Raw genomic sequence first — 27,996 nt, forward strand, 5'->3', positions numbered from 1 at the left:
TGCAGCCCACCACCCAGGGCTCGGACCGAAGAACCCGGCTGCGTTTGACACGTGGGGGTGCAGATCGTGGAAGGCTGTGAAAGGCTAGGTGTTCGGATGCCCTTGAGCAAGCGCTGGGTGCCTGTGGGGCTCTGAACACATGGCTCCCTGTCCATGTGTCTGTCACTAGGCGTCGTTTGTTTGTCAGCTCTCAGCCTTATGACAAGTGCCAGCAAGTGAGGCTGTTTGAGTCTTCCCCAGAGTGTTTGAACATTTCCCAGCAGGTGACTGCAGATCAGCTCTTACTCACTCTGCAGTAATTAGGGCCGTGGGTCTGACTTCAGCTACAAATCAGGGTGAGCATGGTCCCTGAGGGGAGGAAGGGTGTCCTAGCAGAAAGAGCACTGGGTCTGGAGTCCCAGGGCCCAGGTTCGAGTCCCAGCTCCGCCCTCCCTACATCATCTAGTCTCATCAAGCTGTGTTTGCTCTTGAGTAAAATGCAAACATGTTTCTCTCTCTCACAAAAAGGATAGCAAGCTAGAAAGGAGATGTGGAAAGTACCTTTGTGAAAGAAAAGCCGTTTCACTGCACCAGGCCCGTGCTGGGCACTGTAGAGACAGTTGCAGGCCTTACAAAAACCCTTTAAGGTAGAAGGTACTGTCTCAATTTTACAGGAAGCAGACGCTCCGTGATGCTAAGTGCCTTGGCTCTCTGGGTGGTGGTTGCAATCATGGACTTGCTCCTTCCTCTCCAGCCAGGACAGGGGCTGAGTGATCCAGGGAGGACCACCAGAGAGTGGCTGAGGCCCTCACTGCCCATCAAGGCCAGCGGTCAGCGGCGGGGAGAGGGAAAACCCTGATGCTCTTCTCATAATGCATCATGAGCGAGAGCCCCGGCCAGAGCGCCGGGGGAGGGGATGCTGGCAGAGGTAGGGCCTCCGAGGTGAAGGTGGAAGGTTTGTGAGGCAGGGCCAGGCCCAAAAGACCGGGGCCTCCGCCCCGGGGAAACCACTTCCTGCTCATCCACTCCTGCTCCAGGGCGGCCAAACCCCTTGTGCTTTCACAGCCTTTATGGTCCGCACCCCCATGTCAGGCACAGCCTAGGTCTCCCCTCTGAGAGCACAAAAGGAACCCAGCTCCCGTGGCCACGTGCCCGCATGGCACCTAGCACAGGGGTGGCCCCAGGCCCCGCCCACAGGCACAGACGCTCCAAGAGGGCAGGTTTTGTCTATTCCCTTCTGTTCACTGTAGTGCCCACCAGACACCAGAACAGGACTTGGCACATAGTAGGTGCTTAATAAATACAAGAGAGACACGGAAATCAGATGTGTGTTCTCCCTTACACTGGCAGCCATGAGGGGGGACGACTCAGCCCACATCTTCCTGAACATCAGGATCCACAGGCCCACAGACCTATGGACCCCCAGACCATGGAACCACCCTCCACAGGTTCGCAGACACAGCCACCCACAGACCTGCAGACCCACGGACCCCTGGACCTTAAGGTCCCCAGACCCCACATGCTCACACGTTCACAGAGACCCGCAGACCACAGAACCCGAGCATGAGCCCACGGGCCACGCGCCCCCAGATCACACACCCACAGCTCCCTCAGCCCAGCCCAGGACTCCTGGGGGCGCAAGGGAGGGCACAACGCAAGAGCTCATCCTGTGAATGTGTGGGAAGAAAACATTCCGCAGAAAAAACAGGAGGGAGGGAAGGGGTCAGACGGAGCGGAGGCTGGGAAGGAGGACGAGAAAGGAAAAGGAGGGGTGATGGAGACAGAAGGAGGACCCTGCAGCCGGGGGGCGGGAGGGGGGGTCTCCCTGGAGCCTGCACCCAGCCCAGCATCCCCTCTTCCCAGATGTAGTGTTTAAGCACCTGGGGTGGAGGGTGGGCGCTCAGAGAACGAGCCAGCCGAGGGAGAGACAGAGGGATCAAGGGGCCCCTAAGAGCCTGTTTCTTACCTTGCACAGCGCTGGGAGCTGTTTGCGGGGGACAGTTCCTCCAGGGCGGGGGGAGGGACAGAGTGGTGCCTAGAAACAGACTCTCCTAGGAGGGCTGAGGCCCAGGGGAGCCCCGCTTGGGGCTCAGGGTGAGGGTGGAGGAGATGGCACTGGAGGGGGACTAGGGGCGGGGAGCTGGAGGTAGCCCCCGCAGGTTCGGGGTGTGGATCTGGGTTCAGAACCATAGAGAGGCTGCAGTCACACTGGTCGCTGAAACTGCCTCCAGCTGGGCTGTAGGCTCACGAGGGCCAGGCTGTCTGCAGCCAGTGGCAGAAGGTGGGAAAGGAGGGGTTCTCCCAGCAACCTCAGCCTCTACCGCCCCATCCAAGGTCAAGGAGAGTCGGGGAACAGGGACAGGGAAACTGCTGCTTGGGGCCCCCTGGTGGGTCTAGATTCTCTAGAAGATGCCCTCTCAGAGCAGCAGGAAAGGGGCCTGAGGAGAAGGGTGCAGAGCCCCTCCTCCAGGCTGGCCATCACGGTCCCGGAGGTAAGCCTGGACAGCTCTGCGCCGCCAGGAAGGGCGCTGGAGGCGGCTGGTGCCGGGCCCTGCCGTGGTTTGTTTGGTGCTAGTTCAGCCCCATTCCCACCATCCCCTGTGACCTTCCCTTTCCCTGCCTCCCCCCACTGCAGCCCCACAACTGTCCCCACTCAAGTCGCCCTGCCCTGCCACCCACTGGCATCCCCTCCCTCGGGCTCCGAGTGGATGGTGGAGGTGGGAAGGGGGCGGGGGGGGGGGGGGCTCTAGACTCCCCTCCATCCCCATCCCAGCACCTTCCTGGAGCCTGAATGGAAAGTTTGTCCTGTAGGGTGGGCAAGAGTGTCCAAAGCCAGGCCATGGAGCCGAGGGAAGACATCGATCCAAGAGGTGGCCGGACAGTGTGGTGTGGGCAGGGCCTGAGGACTGCAGCCTGAACTCCTCCGCCAGACCTTTCCCACAGGGCAAAGCCATGGACCCTCACCCCATCTTCACAGCATTCCAGCCTGCACGCCAGTGCCTGCTGGGGAACCTCCCAGTGATTAGAGACAGGACAGGCTGGCTCCCTGCTCAGGCAACCTGACCACTCCAGCCCCTAGGACACTCACACCACCCGGCACAGACGCAAGCAAGCGCTCTCTCTCTCTCTCTCTCTCTCTCTCTCTCTCTCTCTCTGACACACACACACACACACACACACACACACACACACACACACCTGGCCCAGAACACAGACTCCCAGAATCAGAATATACATATAGCTCAGGGGTCTCCCCACAGCCAATCTCAGCCACAGTTCAGGCGCCCAGGGACCCTGAGAGGGAGAAGACACAGCAGAGCATTGACGGGTGCCTCCGCACGGCCCATCCCAGAGCCCCCTCCTCCAGGTAGCGTGAGCACCCCCAGGCCTCCTCGCCCCCCCCCAACCCCCTACACACCACCCAGTAGACAATTAAAACCCAATCATCATAAACACTCATTATATAACCACCCCAACCCGCTGAGGACTCTTTTACCCCCTAAAGTCTCGGCTTTGACAGGGCCTGGCTTCATGCAGCGAGGCCTTGGGCACCCCCTGGTGCTGACCAGGGAAGGGTCGCACCGCCTGAGCCTCGGGAAAGTTAAACGTTGCCCGGGATTCCCCCGTTCAATCCCGGCCGCCTCTCTTCCTCCCCAGCGCTCCAGCTCGGCCCCTGGACGCCAGCCCGGCCCGGTCCAGCCGGCCGCAGAGCCGCAGCGGCGCGGGGCAGCGGGACAGACCGACAGCCTGGGCCCCGCCGGCGTCCTGACTTGTTGAATAAATTTCTGCAGCGCTGACTCCGCGGGCTTCAGCCTTGGCACGGAGAGAACTTTCATGGCCTTGGAGAAGGGACCGGTCAAAGTTTCCGGTCCTTCCTCCCAAGGCACCTGCCGCGAAGGCACCGGCTGGGGGGCGGCCTGATGGGCACGCGCGGGTGGGGGTACAGGTCCCCAGAAACGCCTCCATCGAGAAAGAACCGACGCTCCGAGAAATTGGCCTCGGGAGCTGCGCCCTCCCCTTTCCCCTCTCCCCACCCCACCCCACCCCCACCTACCGGGCATGGACTTGGGGGGGCGGCGGCGGGTGGTCCAGGTTGGAGACGCGGGGGCGATGCGGTGCCCCCAAGCCTGGAATCCAGGGGGACCTCCAGCCCTGCCGCTCGCCCCGCGTCAATTCAGGATCAGCTGCGCCCCCGGGGCGCCAGGGGCGGCGGGCGGTGGGTGGCGGGCCCGGGGGCCCCGGCCATGACGCGAGGGGCCGGCGGCGGGCGGACCAGCCGCGGTCGGAGCGGAGTTGGAGCGCGCGGCGGGCGGCGGGGGGCGCGCCGGGCCGGGGACGGGGGCGCTGCGGGGCTGAGCGGCAGGCAAGTGCCCGGAGCGGACCGCGCAGCGGCGGGCGGCCGGCGGGCGGGCGGGGCGGGGGCACGGGCACGGGCAGGGGCAGGTCCCCAGCCTGGATCCCTGGATCGGCTCGTGCCTCCGGCCGCGGGCTTGAGGCGCGGGGGCCGCGCGGCGGGGGCTGCGGAGGAGCGGAGCGCCCGGCGGTGCGGGGACGTGCGGCGGCGGCGAGACCCAGCCGCGCCGCGTGCGAGGCAAAGCCGTCCTTATACTGACACCAAATGTCTTCGGGGGAAGCTGCAGGCGCGGAGGCGACAGACAGGCTGCCGGCGGCTGGTGAGCCCCCGCCCGCTCTGGGGGGCCAGAAGCCCCAGCCGGTGGCCACCCCCTTAAAATTCAGGGTCGCGCCTGGGGAGTGTGCTACCCCCTCAGCAAGGGGGCTGCATCATGTGAAAAAGGGAAGGGACCCCATTACCGACTACCCCCATGTCTAAGGTGCCTGTTGGCCACCTTACATTCCGGATTCTCATGGAGATGCTGTGAAATGCCAGGGGTGGGCCCCCACTGCTCCGGTGAGGGGCTGCCCCCCAAGGCCACCAGCTCTTACATGGTGGAGCCGGGCTAACTCCACTCCAATGGTCTCTCCAGGGCCCAGGCAGCCTCCCCACTTCTCACCCACACTAATGTGTCTTCTCAACCTTCAAGGCTTGGCTGAAAGACCACCTCCTCCAAGAAGGCTTCCAAGAGGGCTCCCAAGTGGAACAGATGCCTTTTACTCCAGCTGCGAAGGCCCCAGCCGCACCCCTTCCCAGGGCAGGCAGCCTGGGCCACAGGAGCCTGAGAGACCAGGGACCTCAGCTCAGCCATCCCCCTCCTCACCCCACCCCTGCTTCATCTCATCTCCTCGGAGAGTGTACAGCAGAGGCAGGAACAGGGCTGGGGAGGGAGGGGGGCGGGGAGAGATGCTGAGGTCTGCTCTGGGGCCCCTTGGTCTGGCAGATGGGCCGAGTTTAGGAGGAAGGTGCACTGGGGTTTGATCCCAGCTCAGCTCTACCGATTCCCAACTGAGTGCCTTGGGCCAGCCCCTTAACCCTTAAGGTCTCTGAGCCTCTAGTTTCTCATCTGTGCAATGAAGATAAGTGCACGCTTTGCAGAATGGTGTAGGGAGCCTCGGGCTGACCTGTGGCAGGGCCACAAACAAACCCCAGCCTGAGGGCAGAGCTCTCCTAGCATAATTAAGCCTGACCTTGTAGCCCTACTAACTCCTTCCTAAGTAGCTAATGGGCTGTGGGAGGTGCAGCAAGCGTTGCTTGCAGGCTGGGTCTTTTGTGTTCTCATCCAGGCTCGGGAGATCCACCGAGCCCCAGCTGTATTCTCTTGTCAGTCTTTTCTTCAATCCTTCACCGCCCCTGCTCAGGTTCACCCTTGGCCGTGCTGGTGCAGCACAGAATGGAACCAGTCTTAAAAATGCTTAGCACCAAGCCTGGCACATAGTAGGTGCTCAACAAATATTTATCCTGTCCTACCTTCTATCACCTGTCCAGGGAGACAAGGCGAACCTCTGTCACCAGCCCACAGTGCCAGGTCATGTAAGCGTGCTGGAGGCTAGGAGGTATCTCACAGGTGTGGACTGAGCAGGCCAGAAGGCATCCACAGGTGGGATGGGTTGATTTCCAATCAGAGCGGGCTTCAGACCAGGAGTCGTCAGGGAAGACCTCATCACAGGCCAGAGGCCTACACTGTGCCTTGAAGGCTTGTGTAGGGTTGAGATAAGGGGTCGGGGGGGGGGGTGCGGGGGGGTTGCATCCACTAGAAGGGAGAAGGACATAAGCAAAGGCATGGAGGTAGGAGTAAGGTGACACGGGCAGGCACTCCGCATCCTGACCGGCTGAGTGCCCTGCTAGGTAGCCCAGGCCTGGGCGCATGAAGCACTCTGGCAGCAGGGCAGAGGGAAGATGGAAACCATTGCTTTCTCTCCATTCTCCTCAGACAACCTTTTCATAAAGTTCAAAAGGCTGAACTAGACTTTGAGAAGCCAGCAGATGGTGAATTCTCAGGACTGGATCCTTTCCGCTACAGCCTCCCCCAGTGGCCACCCAGCCCCCTGCTTGCATACCTGGGGTGACGCAGATCTCACTACTCCTTGGGGCAGCGCCTTTGTTCTCTGGGCATCTCTGATCGTTCAAAGTTCTTTTTTTTTTTTAATTTAAGGAGGACTCTGCCCCCCCCCCCCCCATGATCCTAGTCCCTTCCCTGTCCCAGCAGGACGAACACCCCCTCCCCTACCTTCTTCCAGCATCCACACTGGCAGGAAGTCCTGCTACGTGTCCAACCTCAATGCTTTATGCTTCCATTAAAGCCTTCATTGTCTACTACTTCACGCTTTTGCACACCACACCCCTCAGCAAAGAGTGGGCTCTGTGGACATGGAGGGGAGGGTACAGACCGGTTAAAGGTCATGAGAGAAGTGGGGCGAGAGATGATCCTCACACTCACAGGGGGGTGGGAGGCAACTCGAGGTCTCAGCAAGAAGCAAGGCTGCAGCAGTCCCTCCCCGGGGCCCTTGCTGGCTGCAGGAGCTTCATGTATCCATTATCGCTATTTATATTGTGCCTGGTGTTTGCAGAGGCTGCAGCCGCCGCACACACTCATTAGGCTCCGTCATGCCCTGGGAGCGGGGAGCTGCCAGAGGTGGGCGATGGGCCCTGTCCTGGAATCCCCTACTGCACCCACCTGGCCCCTGGGCCAGGCTCCTGATCCCCTCCCCCAGAGGCCAGGCCCAAGCAGGCAGGCCCTCATTCACTACTTCAGCAGCGGCTGGGCAGAGCAGCCCGGGCCCGCCTCAGTCTGGAGAACTTTGTAGCAATTATAATGTCCAGAGGGATAAGCAGGCTGGGACTAATGAAAGCTGGGGCAGGATTCCTGCCCCGGGACATGAGATGGGGTCCCTCTTAGGCCTGAAGACCCTAAGGTCCGCAGAGACAAAGATCCCAGCACCCTCAAAACCCACACTGATGTCTTCCTCAAACACCAGGTGCTTATCTGCACCAGGCCCTGGTCTAAGCCCTTGACAAATACTAACACATGTAATTGTTTTCACAATCTTATAAATCTCTTTTCCAGATGAGGAGCCACTGGCACAGAGAAGTTAGGGAAGTTGCTCGAAGTCACACAGCTAATAAATGGCAGCGCTGGGATTTGAATCCAGGGGGCCTGTGCTCTGAAACAGGCTTCTGGGTTTTAAGATTCAAAACTCTAAGAGTCAAGATTTCCAGGATTCCAAACCGGCAGGGTGGCCCCCACTCCTAGAGGAAGGAGGGGCCTGGCCTGAGACGCCCTCACATGGGCCACCCCGACCCGGTGAGAGCGTGTTCCCCCAGGGCCTGGAGAAGGGCTACTCTCAGCCCCAAGCAGCACCCTGGATGCCTAAGAGCCAGGCCCTGAGAGCAGCCCATGGAGATGGGAAGGGGAGGAGCCATGAATGGCAGAAAACGAACTCCAGCTTTCCAAACGCTTTCATGAAGCGTCTACCAGGTATCAGGCATGTGCCAGAGCCGGGGGACATTACCAGATGGAAAAGTTCAGAAGTGCCGACTGTGGGTGAAACAGGGAGGGGATCTAGAGTCAGATCAGAGGGTGGGCGGGCCAGACACTGGGCAAGTCAGCCAGTCCCTCCCCCAACAGGCAGAAGCAAAGGGCAGAACCAGAGGAGCCTCTGGGGACCCTGGCATTCCTCCAGAGTGGCTGTGGTGACAGGAATCCGGCCCAGGCAGGAGAGTGGGGGTGCAGCGTCTCACCTAGCTAAGCAGCAGGGAGCACCCCTCCCCCTGCCAGGTGCCCTATTACTCCATTAGCCCACTTAACCCTGGCAGAGTCCTGGGTGAGAAGTAGCATGAAGCTCATTTCACAGATGGGAGAGCCAGAATCCAGAGAAATTAAGTAAATTGCCTGGGGTACACAGCTAATGAGGGGCAGAAACAGGATTCTATGCCAGAGGGAGAAAGAGGGAGAGACGGAGAGGGAGAGAGAGGGAGAGAGAGAGACCAGGAAAGGAAGCTGGAGATGGACAGAGGGAGAAGGGACAGATCTCAGGACCCCCAGGTTCCTGCCAGGTGGGAGGCCCAGATTCTCAGCCAAAAGAGGCAGTTGATGGCCTAGAAGCTTCCCTGGGGGACTTGGACCATCCAGTCTGGGGGCATCTGGACAGGGCTGCTAGGTGGCCAACAGTCTGCCAGTGGCGAGGGGGGCATGGAGGGGCAGCGGGTTTATTCCAGCGTGAATGGCAGCGAGGAGACCGACCGGCAGGGGACTGCCCAGACGCCCACCCAGACAGAAACTGGTGCTTGACAGTTGGCACATCGTCTCCTTTGTGCCTCACAACATGCAGCATGCGTAGACGGGTAAGCAGCAGGCACAAAGTATTTGCTGACTTTTTATTTTTTCAATATATTTTTTATTGATTTCAGAAAGGAAGGGAGAGGAAGAGAAATAGAAACATCAGTGATGAGAATCATTGATTGGCTGCCTCCCGCACGCCCCCTACTGGAGATCAAGCCCACAACTTGGGCATGTGCCCTGACGGGTTATGGAATCACCACCTCCTGGTTCATAAGTTGACGCTCAACCACTGAGCCACGCTGGCCGGACCTGAGTGTATTTCTTAATGTCAGGGCTGCAGTCATTTCCAGATCCCTTTTACTGATGAGGAAATTGAGGTCAGGAGAGGTGATATGACATGCCAACAGTCACCCTAGGTCACTCAGTGACACACATTGACCACCTACTATGTGCCAGGCATTGCATACACAGAGACGAAGGAAACTCAGTCCGGCTGGGACACAGCCCTGTGTAGACAGCCTAGGTTAAGCACAGCAGAGGAGAAGTGAGGGCCCCAGGCAGGGCCAGACCAGGAAGGCTTCACACACAGTGACTGAGTGAAGGCTTGGAGGGCAGTGGGCCGATGACACCTCTCCTGACAGACCACGGAAGGCAGGTCATCCCCGGAGAGGCCAAGCCGGCAAGGGCCCGGGGTGTGACGGAGCAACGGCTTGTTGTGGGAACAACAGGATGTCCCGTGTGGCTTTGAAGGCCAAGCCCCATGGGGGGCGGCAAGGTCAGGTCTGCTGAAGAGGTCCTACTGGGTGCAGCCTGAGAGCCAACTGCAGAGGGCAGCGTGCTGCCCGGAGCCTGAGCTAGCCTGGACTGCACTGCCGACGTAGGGACTGGACTGGTCCGGATGGACTTGAGGGATGTTTAGGAGGCAGAGGGACAGAACTTGGAAACCTAAGGAGGGAGGGGAGCAGGAAAGACACAGGTCTCTAACCTCCCCTGGGTGGGTGGTGGTGCCTGATGGGAGGAGAGACCAGCACAGTGAGGGATGGGAAATGTGAGATAAAGAAGGACATGGGAAGAGAGAGGTAAAGGGAGAGACAAGTTCAGGCATAATGGAGCGGGAGGGGGCAAGAAGGGAGGAAAGAAGAGAAATCTACAAGCTGAGGGGCGCCCTCTGCCCTCCGCTTTCTTCTCTCTGCCCTCTCTCTGTGGATCTCTTTCTCCTGTTCCTCTTGCCTGGCTCCCTCCCTCCTAGGCTGTTTCTCTGTCTTCTCCTCTCTCGCTCCATCTTTGTTCCTCCACCTGCTGCGTCCCCACCTCGTGGTCCCCCAGCTCGCGTGTCGGGCTCCCTCTGTCTGTCTCACGCTCCTGTCATGCCCTGTGTGTGTGTGTGTGGAAGTCTCTCACGCCCTTTTCTCTGTGCCATTCCTGCTGCTGGAGAAGAATAATGGGGCAGGCAACTCTTCCTTTTATCCTCTGCCAGGCAAAGGCTGGCACCCTGGTGCCCGCAGCCAGGCCTCCAGGGAGCCAGCTTCAATGGCACCATCAAGGAGAGAGGAGTGGGGCGTGCGGGTGGGAGCGGGGCCCTGCGCTGGGGAGGCTGGCCCAGGCTGGCCTTGACCCCTGCCCTGCAACCTTTTGCCCTCATGGCAGTTCAGGATGGGCATTTGAGAGAGCTTGGCCCAGGGGCAGGGTGGGCAGCCCCTCAGCCTCCCAGACTGCCTGAGATCCCACCATCGGCCATGGCCCTGTCTTTTATGGTTTTGGTCTTTGTTAAAACTGGAATGGCCCCTGGGAAGGATCACGGAGCCCAGAGCTCCAGCCCTGAGGCCAGCCCCGTGCCTCTGCCCGCTCTGCATTCGGAGAATGATCCCCAGCTGCCCTCTGCGTGGCCATGGCCTCGGGTGGGGTGGAAAAGGCTGTCATCAAATGTCACCCCCTGGACCAGTGGTTGGTTCTCAACCTTCCTAATGCTGCGACCCTTTAATACAGTCCCTCATGTTGTGGTGACCCCCAATTTCATTGTGACAAATCGAACATAATTAAAGCATAGTGATTCATCACAAAAACAATATGTAATTATATATGTGTTTTCCAATGGTCTTAGGCGACCCCTGTGAAAGGGTCGTTCGACCCCCAAAGGGGTCGCGACCCACAGGTTGAGAACCACTGCCCTAGACAGTCTTCCCATCTTCAAGCCCAGCTCAGACGTCTCCTTCTCTGGAATCGCACCAGCCAAGTCAGGGTTCCCACGTCCACACGCCCTCCTGTTCTGATGGCCTCCCTCTCTGCCCTGCCCACCAGACGGGAACCCTGCACAGGAGGGCAGAGCTGGGCATGGGGGGGGGCTGGAGGTTGGCTGAACGAATGCATGATTGTCTCACAGGGGGCTGTGGCCGGGCAGCTGTTTCTGTAGCAGCTCCTCTCCGAGCCCTCTGCGCCTGGCACAGCCCCAGGCCCTGGGGGTAGAGCAGTGAACAGGAAGTCCTTGCCCTCGTGGAGCTTATATTGCAGTGACTCCGAAAGATACATGAGGTAAACACGTGCACTACGTAGTGCATCAGCTGACACCAGCCTATAGGAGAAAATAAAGCCGGAGTTCCGGCCTGTGTGGCTCAGTGGGTTGAGGGTCGTCCCATACAACCGAAAGGTCACCGGTTTGATTCCCAGTCAGGGCGCATACCCAGGTGGCCAGTTTTGATCCCCAGTGGGATACAGGAGGCAACCTATCGATGTTTCTCCCTCCCTCTCTCTCTCCCTATAAATAGAGCAGGAGAGACGGGTGGAGAGAGGATGGTGAGGGTTTTTTCAGTGAGGTTGTCAGGGGCATGAGCTGACTCAAAACCTAAAAGAACACCCTGGCTGCTGTGCAGAGAATGGACCGGGGGGGGGGGGTGCTGTCATCAGTGGACACACATCCTCGGCGAGAAGACTGGTGCTTTCTCAGCAGGCCCCCTGGTCTCCGAAGGAAATGGCCCTGACATCTGGGCCCAGTTACCCAGCTGAGGGCCCAGACACTTCTCCTTCCTGGTGACCAGAACCTGCGCCTCAAGCTGCCCCGCCCCCCCACCACCACCACAGCCTCTCACGTCCATCTCTCATCTCTCGTTCTCTAACACCATCCCCGGGGCACCCACATCTCCTCCTGGCAGACCTTTCCAGGAATCCCTTTGTCAGGGCAGGGACACAGGCCACAGTGGGGTGTTAGAGAGGCCTCCGCAGGGAGGGATGGAGGGGGCAGGTGCACCCCCTCCCTCAGCAGACATCTGGGGAGGCGTCATGCAAAGAGGGGCTGTTAAGATATGCCCCGAGCCCAGCCAGTGTGGCTCAGTGGTTGAGCATCAACCTATGAACCAGGAGGTCACAGTTCAATTCCCGGTCAGGGCACATGGCCCGGTTGTAGGCTCCATCCCCAGTGGGGCGGGGAGGGGGGGGGGCATACAGGAGCTAGCCAATCGATGCTTCTCTCTCATCATTGAAGTTTCTATCTCTCCCTCTCCCTTCCTCTCTGACATTAATAAAGACACATGTTTTAAATAGATGTGCCTCGAAGGTGGCAGTGGCTGAAGATGGGGGGCACTTCCAGTGGGGTGTACCCAGCCTCCAGTTCTGTTTGAACATCAGTATAAATTACAAATACACAGCTCAGGAAGCAGCACATGCCAACCCGCTGAGGCACAGAGGCACACACCTGACAGAGCCTCCGGGGTCCCAGTGACCAGCCTGTCCCCGCCATCATCTGCCTGCACCTCCACACGCATGCGTCCCCTTGCGCCCAGTCCCCCACCCTCGTGAGGTGAGCAGCATCATCACGTTCCTCTGGCAGAAGCCGAAGCAAGGACCAGAGAAGCCAAGACACTGGCCCAAGGTCACACAGCAGAAAGTGGCAGAGCCCAAAAGCCAAGCCGGGGTCCCCGCTCTAAAAAGCCTGGAGCCTGTGGCCACCTGATCCCCGTCTATAGGGACCTGGGGATCCGCCTGCACCACCAGCCCCCATAGGAAACTGGGGGGAGGGGAGCATGCACTTCTGGGGCACGGGCGGCCCTCCCCCAGAGAAGACGTACATGAGACACTCCCACTCGCAGGTGTGCACACACGCAGACACACAAACCGGCACATTCACACTCACAGACACCAGACACCCTCCCTCGTACACCCAGACAGATATCGTCTCTGTTAAATACGCCCGCACACCGAACACACATTCACAAGCATGTTCACACTCCGCTCCAGGACACACGGCATGTTCTTCTTATTAAGTCCACACCAACACAAAGACAAGCGCAAATGCGCCCTTTTTCAAACGCACTCCGGAAGCGGGGAGGACATGAACGTGTTAGCGAGGAGGGGAAAGAGAGACAGAAGAAGGAAGACAGGAAAAGTCGAGGGGACAAGAATAGGGAGGGGACGAGCTTAGGGCATCCAAAATGGGGGAGACTGGGGGGGAAAGAGGCAAGGAGAGGGGAAGCGATAAGGAGGCAGCAGGGGCAGAGGACGAAGTGGGGACGAGAGGGGCGAGGTGCTGTGATTGGAGCCTAACTTTAGCTGCAGCAGCACTGGTGACTCACGCTTCGGGGGGAGCGTTGAGTCGGCTCCAGGTTTCTGTTTATATACCTCGGTGAGCTAAATATACAGGCTAAGGGTTCCTCTGTTCTGGCCCAGCAGCTCCTCCGTGTTCTTCCTCCCACCCTCGCTCCCCTCTCCAGCGCGCGCACACACAAACACAGGTGCACACACACACTCACACAGGCACACACACACACACTCACACAGGCACACACACACTCACACAGGCACACACACACACACAGGCACACACACACTCACACAGGCACACACACACAGGCACACACACACTCACACAGGCACACACACACACTCACACAGGCACACACACACTCACACAGGCACACACACACAGGCACACACACACTCACACAGGCACACACACACAGGCACACACACACTCACACAGGCACACACACACTCACACAGGCACACACACACACTCACACAGGCACACACACAGGCACACACACACTCACACAGGCACACACACACAGGCACACACACACTCACACAGGCACACACACAGGCACACACACACACACACCCTTGGTGCTGGCCTGCCTCTCCCCCTTCCCAAGCCCACGGGGCTCTGCCTCTGCCCTCCCCACACACAAGCGCACACCCTGCCCTTGCCTGCCGCTCTCCCCCCAGGAGCTGACCAGGGGACTTGCTCATAAGCTCAGAAGTGACATGGTCCAAACTGCCCCTTCCTGATGCCGCAGTCAGAGGGGAGGGGGTGCCGCTTCCCAAGCTCACACAGCATGCCAGCGGATGAGCCACACCAGAGCCTCCTGTGACTGTCAGGCCAGAAACTCCCCCAGGAGCCGGGGAGGGGAGGGCCGGGGAGGGGAGGGCCGGGGAGGGTCAGGGGTAGGCAGGCGGGGGGCTGGCGAAGAGGGAAGCATGAAGGGGGAGAGAGAGCACTAACCAAGGCCGCAAAGCAAAGAACAAATGGAATTGGAGGGGAGGGGGCAGGGGAAGGAGATCAGGGACTTAGGAGCCAAGGAAAAAGAAAATCCCTTTAGCAAAATCATCTCTGAACCCACAGGGGCTCCTCCCACACCATCACCCCTCACCCCACAGGGGCTCCTCCCACACCATCACCCCTCACCCCACAGGGGCTCCTCCCACACCATCACCCCTCACCCCACAGGGGCTCCTCCCACACCATCACCCCTCACCCCAAGGGGGCTCCTCCCACACCATCACCCCTCACCCCACGGGGGCTCCTCCCACACCATCACCCCTCACCCCAAGGGGGCTCCTCCCACACACACCATCACCCCTCACCCCACAGGGGGCGCCTCCCACACCATCACCCCTCACCCCAAGGGGGCTCCTCCCACACCATCACCCCTCACCCACGGGGGGCGCCTCCCACACCATCACCCCTCACCCCACGGGGGGCTCCTCCTACACCATCACCCCTCACCCACGGGGGGCGCCTCCCACACCATCACCCCTCACCCCACGGGGGGTTCCTCCCACACCATCACCCCTCACCCCACGGGGGCTCCTCCCACACCATCACCCCTCACCCCACAGGGGGCCTCCCACACCATCACCCCTCACCCCACAGGGGTGCTCCCACACCATCACCCCTCACCCCAAGGGGGCTCCTCCCACACCATCACCCCTCACCCACGGGGGGCGCCTCCCACACCATCACCCCTCACCCCACGGGGGGCTCCTCCCACACCATCACCCCTCACCCCACGGGGGCTCCTCCCACACCATCACCCCTCACCCCACAGGGGGCCTCCCACACCATCACCCCTCACCCCAAGGGGGCTCCTCCCTCACCCCTCACCCCTCACCCCAAGGGGGCTCCTCCCACACCATCACCCCTCACCCCACAGGGGCTCCTCCCACACCATCACCCCTCACCCCACAGGGGGCTCCTCCCTCACCCCTCACCCCTCACCCCACAGGGGCTCCTCCCACACCATCACCCCTCACCCCACAGGGGGCTCCTCCCTCACCCCTCACCCCTCACCCCACGGGGGCTCCTCCCACACCATCACCCCTCACCCCACAGGGGCTCCTCCCACACCATCACCCCTCACCCCAAGGGGGCTCCTCCCACACCATCACCCCTCACCCCACAGGGGCTCCTCCCACACCATCACCCCTCACCCCACGGGGGCTCCTGGGACATTCAAGACCACCCACCCAACCAGCCCCATTCGCTTCCTGAGGAGCCGGAGGCCTGTCGCTGTCCGTGGTTCTGAATCTCCCCAAAGCCGCTGCCCAGCCTGGACAGTGTCCATTCCCACCCAGAGGGCTCCGGGAGCCAGGAGGGCTGAAGGAAGAAGCGGGGGGCGGGGGGAGGGGGCAAAGGGGGGAAGGAAACAGAGAGCGGGAGGCGGGGAGGTGGCCCAGCCAGGAACGTTCAGGGAGAACGAATTCTTCTTGAATTCTGTTTTCCAATCGCCGCAGTGACCAAGACCCCCAAGCGAAGATGGCCGGCACACCCAAGGGAGGGAGCGAGGGAGGGAGGCGGAGTGAGATGTCTGCGACGCTGGGCAGGTGTTGACAGGCACAGGGAACCGGCCGGAGGCGGGCACTGGGTGGGCTGCGAGTAACCGGGAGCCGAGTGGAGCCAGAGTGTCTAGTTTTCCCGTCCTGATGACAAGGTGGGGAGTTTTCACACTGTCAGAGGGCAAACGGAGCTGCGACTTCTCTTCCCCGGGCCCCTGGCTGCTCCCTGTGCTCCTGACAGCTCCATCACACTTCTCCCCGTTCCGACACTTGTTTTCCTCTGGAAACGTAGGGGAGTATAGCCCTCCGTTTCCCTGGCACAGGCCGGGCTCAGGAGCCTCATTCCTGGCACACACATGCCCCCCCCTTTTTTCAGTCACACTTGCCCCATCCCCACACTGTCTTATGCTCTGGGCCTTTGCATATGCTGCCCCCCCCCCAGTGCCTTCTCCCCTCCCCTCTTTCTCCTTCTAGGCCCAGCTCCTCTGTCTCCCCCACAGCACATGGCAGGGCAGGAAGGACCACGCTCATCTCAGTATCCCCAGCAGCTGGCACAGAGCCTGTCAATCCATTCACTGGTCCCTTCCCTTCTAGATGAATGAGCTGAGCCAAAAAAGGCATGGCTAGCAGCCCTGTCTGGGTGGCTCAGTGGATTAGAGCGTCACCCCAATATGCCAAGGTCGGGGCACATACAAGAAGCAACCAATAAATGCATCAATAAGTTGAAGAACAAATCTCTCTCTCTCTCTCTCTCCCCCCTCCCTCCCTCCCTCCCTCTCCCTCCCTCTGTCTCTCGAAATATCAATAAACCAAAAAAATGTTTAAATGCATGGCTAAATATCCTAGGACTGGGGGAGGGGTGCATATGGACACCTTGGAGGTGTTCAGAGAAGCCCCCAAGTTCTTAGACAGGTGCTGCCTAAAGCAGCCTAAAGACAAGTTTGTATGCTCTTCCCACCCTACTTGGTCCCATTTTGCAGATGAGAAAACTGAGGCTGGGAGAGAAAGGGCCTTGGACACGGTTGGCCAGGGAGACAGTGGGCATCCTGGAGCTGCCCGAGGCTGTGGGGGTGTCCTTCTGAGTGGGGGCTGTGGGGAGGGGCCGGCTCCCTCTCCCAGACCCATGGCCCCCGTCGCGGCCACACACACCCCTCAGGAGAAGATATTTGGGCCCCTGGCAGGAAGATGGCCCTGCCGCCCCTCCTCCACCGCCTCACCTGCTAGAGGATGCTAGCCTTTAAATAATGAACCATTCCTAATTTAATTACATCTTTAATTAATCCAGCTCTCCCAGGAGCTTTGAGCTGGAGTCGGAGGAACTGCTCAATAGCTCCCGGGAGGGAGGGGGGATACTCTTTCCTGATTCAGGGAGGGGAGGAGAGCCAGGGTCCCATTGTCCTCTGGGACCGTGTGTGCCCTCTGCTTTCCCTGCAGGGTGTCCCTCCATCATATCTTGGCTTTGAGACAGCGGTGCTGGGCTGAGGGTGAGGAGGCAGCCGGGGGAGGCGGCGAGGGGCAGAGTCGGGCACGGGAGCATCATAAGCATGTGATCCTGTCTTGAGGGTCTTCTCGTGTCAAGCGCTTTATCCAACTTAACTCTAACCTCACGGTAGTTCCGTCCGCACCTTGCAAAAGAAGAAACTGAGGCTCCAAGGACAGGAAGTGAGTGTTATTATTCTTTTCACTTTGCAAATGGGGAAACTGAGGCACGGGCGGAGTCTCTGGCCCTGGTCCCAGCCGGGTCTGCGCCAGGCCATCTGGCTCCAGTCTGTGCTGGGAGCCCCCGTGTTAACGGGGTGGGTGGAAGGTGGCTTGGGAAATGCCCAAGCTGAGGACCCTCCCGTGCCCAGGGGACAGTCCCACAGGACTCTCCCGACCCACCCACCCTCAGAGGGCCTCGTGCTCGCTTCATGCTCTGCTCTCAGCATGGCAATAATTTTTGAAACAAGGGGCCCCGCATTTTTATTTTGCATTGGGCTCCACAAATGCACAGTCAGCCCTGCCCTCAGGGTCAGAAGGCCTCCACCAGTACCCGCTCCTCTCTCCCTCTGGCCTGCCAGCCCTGTCGCACCAAACCACCAGGCACTGTTGGCTGTCTGTCCCCCGCACCAGACACCGCCATGCTGGTGTGGAGAGACGGCTCTGCTCTGTGTCTCTTTGCTAAGCCCAGCACAGGGCCAGGCAATGCGTAGGACTGGGGAGTACGGGCTGGGGCAGACCAGCTGGGTGGGATGGACTGAACCAGCCCTCTTGGGGATCCTGGGTGGAGCTGTGGGTGCAGTTCCCAACTCTACTTTCCACTGGGAGACCCTGCGATCCCCCTCTGGCCACATCCTGACTCCTGTCCTGGGCTCCTCACCCAGACGCAGCCTCTAGGGATAAACCGTTAGGGGGTCTGGGCCCGGAAGTGTCCCCTGCACCTCAGCTCCGCCTGTTGGGAGTGAAGAACCCCAGCCTCTGACCTGTTCCTCCCTAAGTCCCCTCCCCCACCCACCAAGCCATCTCAGGAGCCTCAGATTTCCTCCTCTGTGATTCAGGAAGCGCCAGGGGCCAGGTCAACAGCTCAGCACACCCCATAGGCCTCAAGCCCCAGCTCCTGGCCTGGGGAGCAGAGGGGCAGAGGCCCAGGCTTCTTGTGCCTCTGCATTCTTTTTTATTATTATTATTGATTTTTAGAGACAGAGAAAGGGAGAGGGATTAAGAGATAGAAATATCAATGAGAGAGAAATATCAATGAGAGAGAAACATCATTGACCGGCTGCCTCCTGCCTGCCCCCTACTGGGGATCAAGCCCGAAACCCGGGCATGTGCCCTGACAGGAATTGAACTGTGACCTCTTAGTTCCTGAGTTGACGCTCTACCGCTGAGCCACACTGGCCAGGTGAGCCTCTGCATTCTTGAAGCCTGAGCCTTCAGAGGGCTGGGGTTCTCACAACTGAGCAGACACAGGGCCCCGAAGCCATGGCAAAGCCTGGTCCTCCTTGGTCTTCCTCCGATTTGCCCCTCGCACGACACAGGTCATCCCAGAGCCCCAGCCTGACATCCTGGGGGGTTCAGGGGGGACTGTGACAAAGGGAACTGGGAGGTGTATTAGTCAGGACATGATAGGTTATGCTGCAGTAACAAACATCTCAAAACCCTCAGAGCTTTGCCACCACAATAGGTTATTGCTTACGTGTCACCGTCCTAATGGCCAGTCCCTTGCCATCCACAGTACCAAGGCCACGGTAGCAAGGAAATGAGCTGGAGATTGCAGGGGATGCTTTCAAGAGCCAGGCCAGACTCAGAACTCGACTCCTGGCCCCACCTGATTGCAAAGAAAGTGCAAACCCCAAGCTCTGCCCTCTCCTGATTGGTAAGGGAGTTAATGAGCATCCCCTTCTGGGAACTGAGCCCCATCTTGTTCGAGAACAGTCGCCCCCAAAACCAGCCCTTCAGCTCCCCCCTTGTTCTTGCTGAGATGCAGTCTTACCACCTTAGCCTTAAGAACTCAAAATCAATCATCAGGCAAAATGCCATCACTCCCTCCCCACCCCGTCCTCCCCCTCCCGCAGGCAGGCAGCGCCAGAGGCCACAATCACCCAGCAGCGTAGAAGCTGAAAGGTTTGCACAGAATGGCCCATCCTCATTCTTTTTCTCTCTGTCACAATTGTTCATTTATCATGTATACTCTCAGCTCTTTCTAAAGAAGATTTCCTAAAAAGTAAAATAAAAGATCAAAAGTCATTTAGGGAAGAGGCGTGAGCTAGATGTACTAGAAAGTTGAAATGAATATTTATTACAGTTGAGTAATATAGTCATGCAATACCATAACATAAGTTACATGTATTCCTGTAAAACAGTAATAATAATACTATTCCATCTGAGCTTCCTAGAAGCACAAGCAAAAAGGGAAAAAAACATCCTCCATCTATTCATCCCTTCCTGCTTCTCTGGCCCGTTCTCTTTTCCCTCCTGGAGTCCCTGCTCTTTGACCCCCCTTGTTGATTCACTGAGGGCGTTCCCCCTCCTTTCTTAGACACCCATCCCCGCCCCCCTCCCCGAAAGGAAAGAACAGCAGGAAGCCAAATGGCCACAGGATTAGTGAAGGGACGCCTCAGACTGAAGAACGGAGCCTGCGCAGGACTGCGAGGTCCCTCCACACCATCTCCGGCTCCTCCCAGGATGGAGCAGAGGCTAGAAGTCCAGGGCAGAAGACCCCTTGACCCCACATGGGGAGGGGTCCAGGCCATGGCGTCATCAAGTTCCTGGAACTGCATTTGGAGGGCAGACCCCCTTCCCTAACACCCTGTACAGTAACTCACTGAATCCGCAGGATGACCCTGCAAGAGAGGCCTCTAACGTTATCCCTGACTCACAGGTGGGGAAACTGAGGCCAAGAAAGGAAAGTGACTTTTGCCAGCGTACTCAGCTCCCTTCCCCTGCAGACCCAGCCTCCGGGCAGGGCACCCCCAAGCTGTGGGTGAGACACTCAGAGTCCTGAGAGCGGGAGGGAGCATCCAGGCAGCTTTCAGTTTGGTCAGGAAGGATCAGGGGATGGAGATGGCTCCCCTCTCCCAGGCTTTTGTTGCCATGACAACATGGCCTGCATCCTGGGTGTTTATTGGAACTTTGTATTTTAATGGAGATGTAATTAGAAGTAAAAGGCTGAGGCTAAAAAGGGCAGAACCCATGCCCTCCCCTGGGGAGCCAGAAGCCCCCTCCGACTCCCCACCTGACACTTTCTACCACCGCACTCCCAGTGTCTGTCCCCCCTGCGGACGGGAGCCCTGAGCTGTGTCTTTGGCTGGTCAGGGTGGAGCCATTAAGAAGGTCCCACCTGTAACCCCCACCAGAGTCACAGTCTGACCCCAGATCTCCATGGAGAATTTCCAGCAGCTTCTTCCCGCGTCTTTTTTAAAGATTTTTTAATTGCTTTTTAGAGAGGAAGGGAGAGGGGGAGAGAGAGAGAAACATCAATGTGAGAGCAAGACATCGATGGATTGGCTGCCTCCTACACACACCCACTAGGGATCGAGCCTGAAACCTGGGCATGTGACCTGACCTAAATCAAACCGGCAACCTTGCAGTGGGTGCACAACCAACTGAGCCACACGAGCCAGGTCTCTAATGCCTTCTTAAAGTCAGTCATGCCAATAATGTTACCTTTTCATTCTCAAATCATTAAAAAGAAGCCTCTCTGTCTCTGCCTGGACCTCCGTCAGGGCGGGCCACAGTCCCTGGGTGCCACCCCGAACCCTGCAAACCCTGGGGTCACAAACAAGCCCTCGAAGGGAGCAGAGGCCCGCACTGGCTGAGAGGGTGGCGTGAATGTGTGCGCACCGCCAGGCACACAAGCGGCCCTGTGTTTACCCGACCCACCTCCCTGCCCCGAGCGTGCTCAGCAGATGTGTGTTGAGTGAATACATGACTACGTGGCAGGCCCAGCGGCTGAGCACACTCCGTGCAGCCTCTCACTGCGCCTCGCAGCAGACCTGTGAGGGGGGCACCGCCAGCCCCCACCCAACCCCCACGAAGCTCAGAGAGGTGACGTGACCTCCCCAGGTCACACGGCTGGTAAGCGGCAAAGGCTGCATTTGAACACAGATCTGACCTGCTGACTCCACGCTCTGAGCCTCACTGTGGGCACGGGTCCCACAGGCACACTGCCCGCCCAGGTGGCTGTCATTTCTTTACAGACATATAGCACATACTCTGTGCCCGGTGCTACTTCAAGTGCTTTGTACTCAATCCTCACAGCAACCCTACAAGGTAGGGATAATTATTATATGCAACTCACAGGCTGGAGAACCAGGGCACAAAAGGGTATGTGACTTATCCAAGGCCACACAGCTAGGGAGTGGAAAAGCCAGGATGTACAGCTGCACGGCCTGGCTCTGGAATCCAGGCTCCCCCCAGACCTCAGACCCAGGGGCTCTGGGCCCCCACCCCCCTCAGCCTTGGGAGGAGGGCTGGACAATACTGCTCAAAGCCCAGGGAAAAAAGGCCCCTTGCTTTTGGACACACAGCTCTGTGAGCACCGTCTGTCAGCCCCGAGGATCCCCCTGCCCACAGCCTGCCAACATCTCCCACCCGGACGCACACTGATCCCAGACACTGAGGAGGGGCGTGGTGAGGAGGCAACTTCAAAGCCACCGATGGCAGGAGGGGGTGAGAGGGAGAGAGGGGGCTGCACTCAGCAATAATGCAGAGCAAGGCGGCGGGGAGAAGCGGGGCGCGGACACGCGGAGACCGGAAACACCCGTCCAAAGAGGCAACTGGAAATTCCACTTGGGTTTTCAATTGAAGGCCTAGAGAAGCCAGGGGTTTGGGGGCGGGGGTGACTGAGCAAAGGTGGAAAGAGAGAGGACGCAGACAGAGAAAGGAGAGGACAGACACACGGGAGACAAGAGTCAGAGATAAAGACGAGGAGACAAAGGACACGCAGAGACAGAAGAAAGATGGAGGGAAAAGCAAAGGCGAGTCATAAGACCCCAGGTGCCCCCATAGAGACAATCAAACAGGCCACACATACACATAGAGCACTCTCACACACATGCTCTCACACACATGCTCTCACACATGCTCTCACACATGCTCTCACACATGCTCTCACACACATGCTCACACACATGCTCTCACACACAAGCTCTCACACACATGCTCTCACACACATGATCTCACACGTGCTGTCACACAATGCTCTCTCACACATGCTCTCACACATGCTCCCACACGCATGCTCTCGCACATGCTCTCACGCGCATGATCTCACACACGTGCTCTCTCACACATGCTCTCTCACACATATGCTCTCACACATTCTCACACACATGCTCTCACGTGCATGCTCTCACGCACATGATCTCACACACATGATCTCACATGCGTACTCTCACACATATGCTCTCACACGTGCTCTCTCACACGTGCTCTCACACACATGCTCTCTCACACATGCTCTCTCACACATATGCTCTCGCACATGCTCATACATGTGCTCTCACACACATGCTCTCACACACGAGCACTCTCTCATACATGCTCTCTCACACATGCTCTCACACAGGCTCATCACGCTCCTGCCCAGGACTCAAAGACCTAGGTTCTAGGATTGACTCTGCTCTTTTTCCTTTTTTTAATACGTGTGTGTGTGTGTGTGTGTGTGTGTGTGTGTGTGTGTGTTGATTTCAGAGAGAGGAAGGGAGAGGGAGAGAGGGATAGAAAATATCAATGATGAGAGGGTACTATTGATTGGCTGCCTCCTGCACACCACCCGCTGGGGATGGAGCCTGGCAACCAGCCGGGCTGGACTCCGCTCTGCAAATGCTTTCCAACCTTGCAGAAGGCCGCTTCCCTCTGGGCGCCAGGTCCCCCTGAGCACCGCGAGGCTGGGCTGGTTCCCGGAGGCCAGGGCACGTGGGCACAGGGTCTGGGAAGGCAGCAACCTCACCATGAGGGTTCCTCTGGTGGTGGGGCCCGTGAGCAGGCACTGGGGGGTGGGGAGGGGGACCTGAGGGGGGCCCTGAAGGGGGCCCTGCCTCCCAGGGGCCCAGTGCTGCCGCCACAGATGAGGAGACGGGCTCGAAGCAGCTCCCTCAGCAAACACAGCCGGACTGCAACCCCCTGTGAAGTCCCGTGATGCCCCCTCTGCCAGGGACACGGGCAGAGCAGGAGGGGGCTGCCTTTCCTGAGCCCCCGGGACCCCTGGCCCTCCTTAGGTGCCCAAGTGTGGGCAGCCCGTCCTTGCCCAGAGCGGCAGTGGACACGTCTGTCATACCCGCGCACACAGTCGCTGGGCACCGACCCCCGCTCGGTCCCAGGTGCTTTAGGGTATTAATGCACTGGCTCCTCGCACCCGCCCCGTTAGGAAGCTAAGCCCATCAAACAGAGGAGGAGACTGAGGCACCCCCTGCAGCCTCCCCAGCTGCCCATTCGCACACCTTCCCAGAAGGAGGCCTTATCTCGCCCTGAGCCCCCCAGCCTGACCTGCCTCCACTTCCACACACACCCCGCCCCCAGGCCGTGGGGCAAGGACACCAGGAGGCCGGGGCCACGCGGGGCTGGCTGCTAAGAGCCCGTGGAGACCCAGGGGTGTCCCAATCCCACACTCCTACCTGGACACCCCAACCGGGCCCTGGACACCCCAACCAGGACGGCAGCACAACCAGTCTGAGCCTCCTGGCGCGAGAAAGCGATCCTGCGGCGCCATCTAGTGGCGGAGAGGCCGCCTGGCCCGCGAGCCCGGCTGAGCCGGGGACGCTTCATGCTTCAGGATTCCCCGGCCCAGGCGCCCTCCTTGGCTGGGACAGTGGGATGCAAAGAATTCCTCCAGCCGGGCACTGTGGGCTGACCATCCCAGGTCGGGAGCTGACTCACCCATCCCACGAGCACAGGGGCAGCTCTACCCGCCGCCCTCAGGCGTCCCAAACCCAACCTTCGTCTATCTAATTCGTGCATTTATGAAGCACTTACGTACGCCGAGCACTGAGAGACAACGATGCACAAAACAAGATCCCTGCCCTTGTGGCGCTTAAGGTGGGGCGCGACGCGGAAGCACAGTCAGCAACGAACATAAGAAATAAGAAAACAATCTGGTTATTTTAGAAGCAGGAAAAAGGAGCATGTCTGACACGTCACTGAGCTAATTAGGCTCAATTGGTATTTGACATAGGAGGCAAGAGTATACAATGGAGTCAAGAAAGTCTCTTCGATAAATGGTGTGGGGAAAAGTGGACAGATACATGCAAAAAAATGAAACTAGACCACCAACCTACATCATACACAAGAATAAACTCAAAATGGATAAAAGACTTAAATGTAAGTCAAGAAACCATAAATATCCTAGAAGAATCTCAGACATCCCTTATAGCAGTGGTTCTCAACCTTGGCTGCACATTAGAATCACCTGGGAATCTTTTTAAAATCCTGATTTCTGGGCCTCATCCTCCAGAAATTCTGTTTCTTTGTTATGGGGTGGGGCCACAACATTAGTAACAAAGAAGCAGAATTTCCGGAGGATGAGGCCCAGAAATCAGGATTTTAAAAAGATGCCCAGGTGATTCTAATGTGCAGCCAAGGCTGAGAACCATTGTCCTAGGGCAAAGGAAACAAAGGAGAAAGTAAATAAATGGAACTACATCAAAATAAAAAGCTTCTGCACAGCAAAAGAAACCATCAACAAAACAAAAAGGCAGCCCATTGTATGGGAGAACATATTTGGTAATGATACATCTGATAAAAGGTTAATAATCAAAATGTATAAGGAACTCATACAACTTAACAAAAGGAAGACAAGCCAATTAAAAAAAAATGGACAAAGGACCTAAATAGACACTTTTCCAAAGTGGACATACAAATGGCCAAGAGACATATGAAAAAATGCTCAAAGTCACTGATCATCAGAGAGATGCAAATTAAAACGACAATGAGGCATCACCTCACACCTGTCAGCATGGCTATCATCAGCAAATCAACAAATGACAAGTACTGGCAAGGATGTGGAGAAAAGGGACCCCTCATACACTGCTGGTGGGAATGCAGACTGGTGCAGCCACTATGGAAGACAGTATGGAGTTTCCTCAAAAAATTAAATATGGAACTGCTATTTGACCCAGTGATCCCACTTCTAGGAATATATCCTAAGAAACCTGAAACACCAATCAGAAAGAATGTATGCACCCCTATGTTCATAGCAGCACAATTTACAATAACTAAGATCTGGAAACAGCCCAAGTGCCCATCAGTAGATGAGTGGATAAAAAAAGCTGTGGTACATTTACACCATGGAATACTATGCAGCTGTAAAAAAGAATAATATCTTACCCTTTGAGACAGCATGGAGGGACCTGGAGAGTATCATGCTAACTGAAATACGTCAGCCAGAGAAAGACAAGTTTCACATGATCTCATTCATAAGTGGAATCTAAGTAACAAAATAAACTGATGAAGAGAGTGTATTCAAGACATGGAAGCATGGAACAGAGTGCGGAATCTTGAAAGGAAGGTGGGGAGGGTGCGTGGGTGGGAGGTAATCAACCAAAGAACTTGTATGCATATATGCATAATTCATGGACACAGACAATAGGATACTGAAGGCCTGGGGTGGGGTGGGGGGACAGGTGCTGGCTGGAGAGGGTCAATGGGGAGATAAAGAAGACATATGTAAAATTTTCAACAATAAAGATTTAGGAGACAACTAAGTTGGCAGGCGTAGGTAAACACCTGTACTCCCCGCCTCCCACAACTACATCAAAATTACAACTAAAATACAGAACAACCATCATCCAGAACCGCTGGAAAGCTGGCTGAGTGGAAGTCCTACAACTAGAGAAGTAAAGAAAGCACTGAGACTGGTAGGAAGTGCAGAGGCACTGAAAGGGCTGGTCCGGCACCCACATGGGCTGCTTTTTTAATGGGGAGGGAGATCATCTCTGCAGAGGCCACCCAGAGGAGCAAGGGGTCCCAGCCCCACACAAGACCCCCAGCCCAGAGTCCCAGAGCTGGGAAAAGAAGTCCCTATGGGCAGCAAGAACTACGGACTGTAAAAACCAGTGCGGACTGGGGCTCAGTGACAACAAAAGCTGCTAGAGACCCAGCTGTTCCTCTTAAAAGGCCAGCACCATGAACGAAACTTACAAGGTCCCACTTCCTCTGAGGTCCAGCACCAGGGCAAGTCTCTGGGGAACACAGACACATAGGAGTAGGAACTGGATTGTCTGGCATCAGGGCAGGAACTCAGGTAGCTCGCTCCCAGATGGAAGTGCTCACAGGGATCATTGTTCCCAGGTCGCAGGGCTGAGTGGCAGCCATTTCTGTTTGCTCCGCCCAGGTGATTCCCTAAGACCCCGTCTCATTCAATTTACAACACAACCCAAGCTGAGTGCAGCAGCTTTTGCATATAAATGGCTCAGGCTAAATCTTTGCTCAGGCTAAAATCTCTCAAATGAGTTGCAGCTGGGTTAGGGAGCCCAAAACCTATCAATAAAAGGCCCAAGACCTGGTGCCAGCACCAGCCTGCCTTGCTTCATAGTTCAGCCTCATCTGGGCACTTCCAAACTTAATACAAAGAGGAGGAATCTGCAGATCTCTCTATAGCTCCTGCTGTGTGGCCCCAGGCAGTGGCTGACTTTGTACCTCTCTGGAGACCCAAGAGCCAGTGTACCCAGTGGTCAGTGTCAGACCATACCAGATTATAACTCTACACAGCCATAAGCTCAAGGGGCAGACTCAGTGAGCACCAAAGCCCACTGAAGCAAGCCCTGCCCCATAGGGGTGTTCCCTAAACAGCAGCTTTCCCACTATAGTTTGCAGCTGGTTCTCACAGCCAATTGGCCTGGAGGTCAATTCCTCCCAGTGACACCAACAGCAATCAAGTCTCAGCTACAACAAGTCTGTGCTCACAGCCCACAAAGGCATGCACCTAGAGCTCCCAGCTCAGGTGACTGGGGAGGCTGAGCCACTGGACCCTGTAGAATACTCTATCAACTCAAGGAGACATAGCAGCTCTACCCAATACATAGAAACAAACACAGGGAAGCAGTCAAAATGTGGATATGAAGAAACATGTCACAAATGAAAGAAATGGAAGAAAGCAAAAAACACCCAACCAGAAGAGCAAAAAGAAAAAATAATCAAAAAATATGAAGATAGTGTAAGGAGCCTCTGGGACAACTTCAAACACACCAACATTTGCATGATGGGGGTGCCAGAAGAAGAGAGAGAGCAAGATATTGAAAACCTATTTGAAGAAATAATGACATAAAACTTCCCCTACCTGGTGAAAGAAATAGACTTACTAGTCCAGGAAGCGCAGAGAGTCCCAAACAAGAGGAACCCAAAGAGGACCACACCAAGACACATCATAATCAAAATGCCAAGAGCAAAAGACAAAGAGAGAATCTTAAAAGCAGCAAAAAAGCCCTAACCGGTTTGGCTCAGTGGATAGAGCGTCAGCCTGCCGACTCAAAGGTCCCAGGTTCAATTCCAGTCAAGGGCATGTACCTTGGTTGCAGGCACATCCCCAGTAGGGGGTGTGCAGGAGGCAGCTGATCAATGTTTCTAACTCTCTATCCCTCTCCCTTCTTCTCTGTAAAAAATCAATAAAAAATATATATTTTTTTAAAAAAAGACAAGAGACAAGCAGTTAGTTACCTACAGGGGAATACCTATATGACTGTCAGCTGATTTCTCAACAGAAACTATGCAGGCCAGAAGGGGGTGGCAAGAAATATTTAAAGTGATGGATAGCAAGGACCTACAACCAAGATTACTCTACCCAGCAAAGCTATCACTTAGAATTAAAGGTCAGATAAAGATC

At 57.2% G+C, this 27,996-nt stretch overlaps 2 protein-coding genes across 3 annotated transcripts in view; one reads left to right on the forward strand and one right to left on the reverse strand.

The window, feature by feature from the left end:
• The window catches only part of CACNA1I (calcium voltage-gated channel subunit alpha1 I), a 102,344-nt gene extending 97,802 nt beyond the window's left edge, over nucleotides 1-4,542 (reverse strand). The window contains exon 1 of the mRNA XM_059681483.1: nucleotides 4,034-4,542. Within this exon, the coding sequence (XP_059537466.1) occupies nucleotides 4,034-4,040 (7 nt within the window). The 5' untranslated portion in view covers nucleotides 4,041-4,542. The remainder of the gene's footprint in view (nucleotides 1-4,033) is intronic.
• RPS19BP1 (ribosomal protein S19 binding protein 1) overlaps nucleotides 1-27,996 on the forward strand; it is a 519,247-nt gene that overhangs the window by 485,609 nt on the left and 5,642 nt on the right. The gene's annotated exons all lie outside the window — the stretch shown is intronic.

The sequence above is a fragment of the Myotis daubentonii genome, chromosome 2 (genome assembly GCF_963259705.1).
Source record: "Myotis daubentonii chromosome 2, mMyoDau2.1, whole genome shotgun sequence".
NCBI lineage: Eukaryota > Metazoa > Chordata > Mammalia > Chiroptera > Vespertilionidae > Myotis > Myotis daubentonii.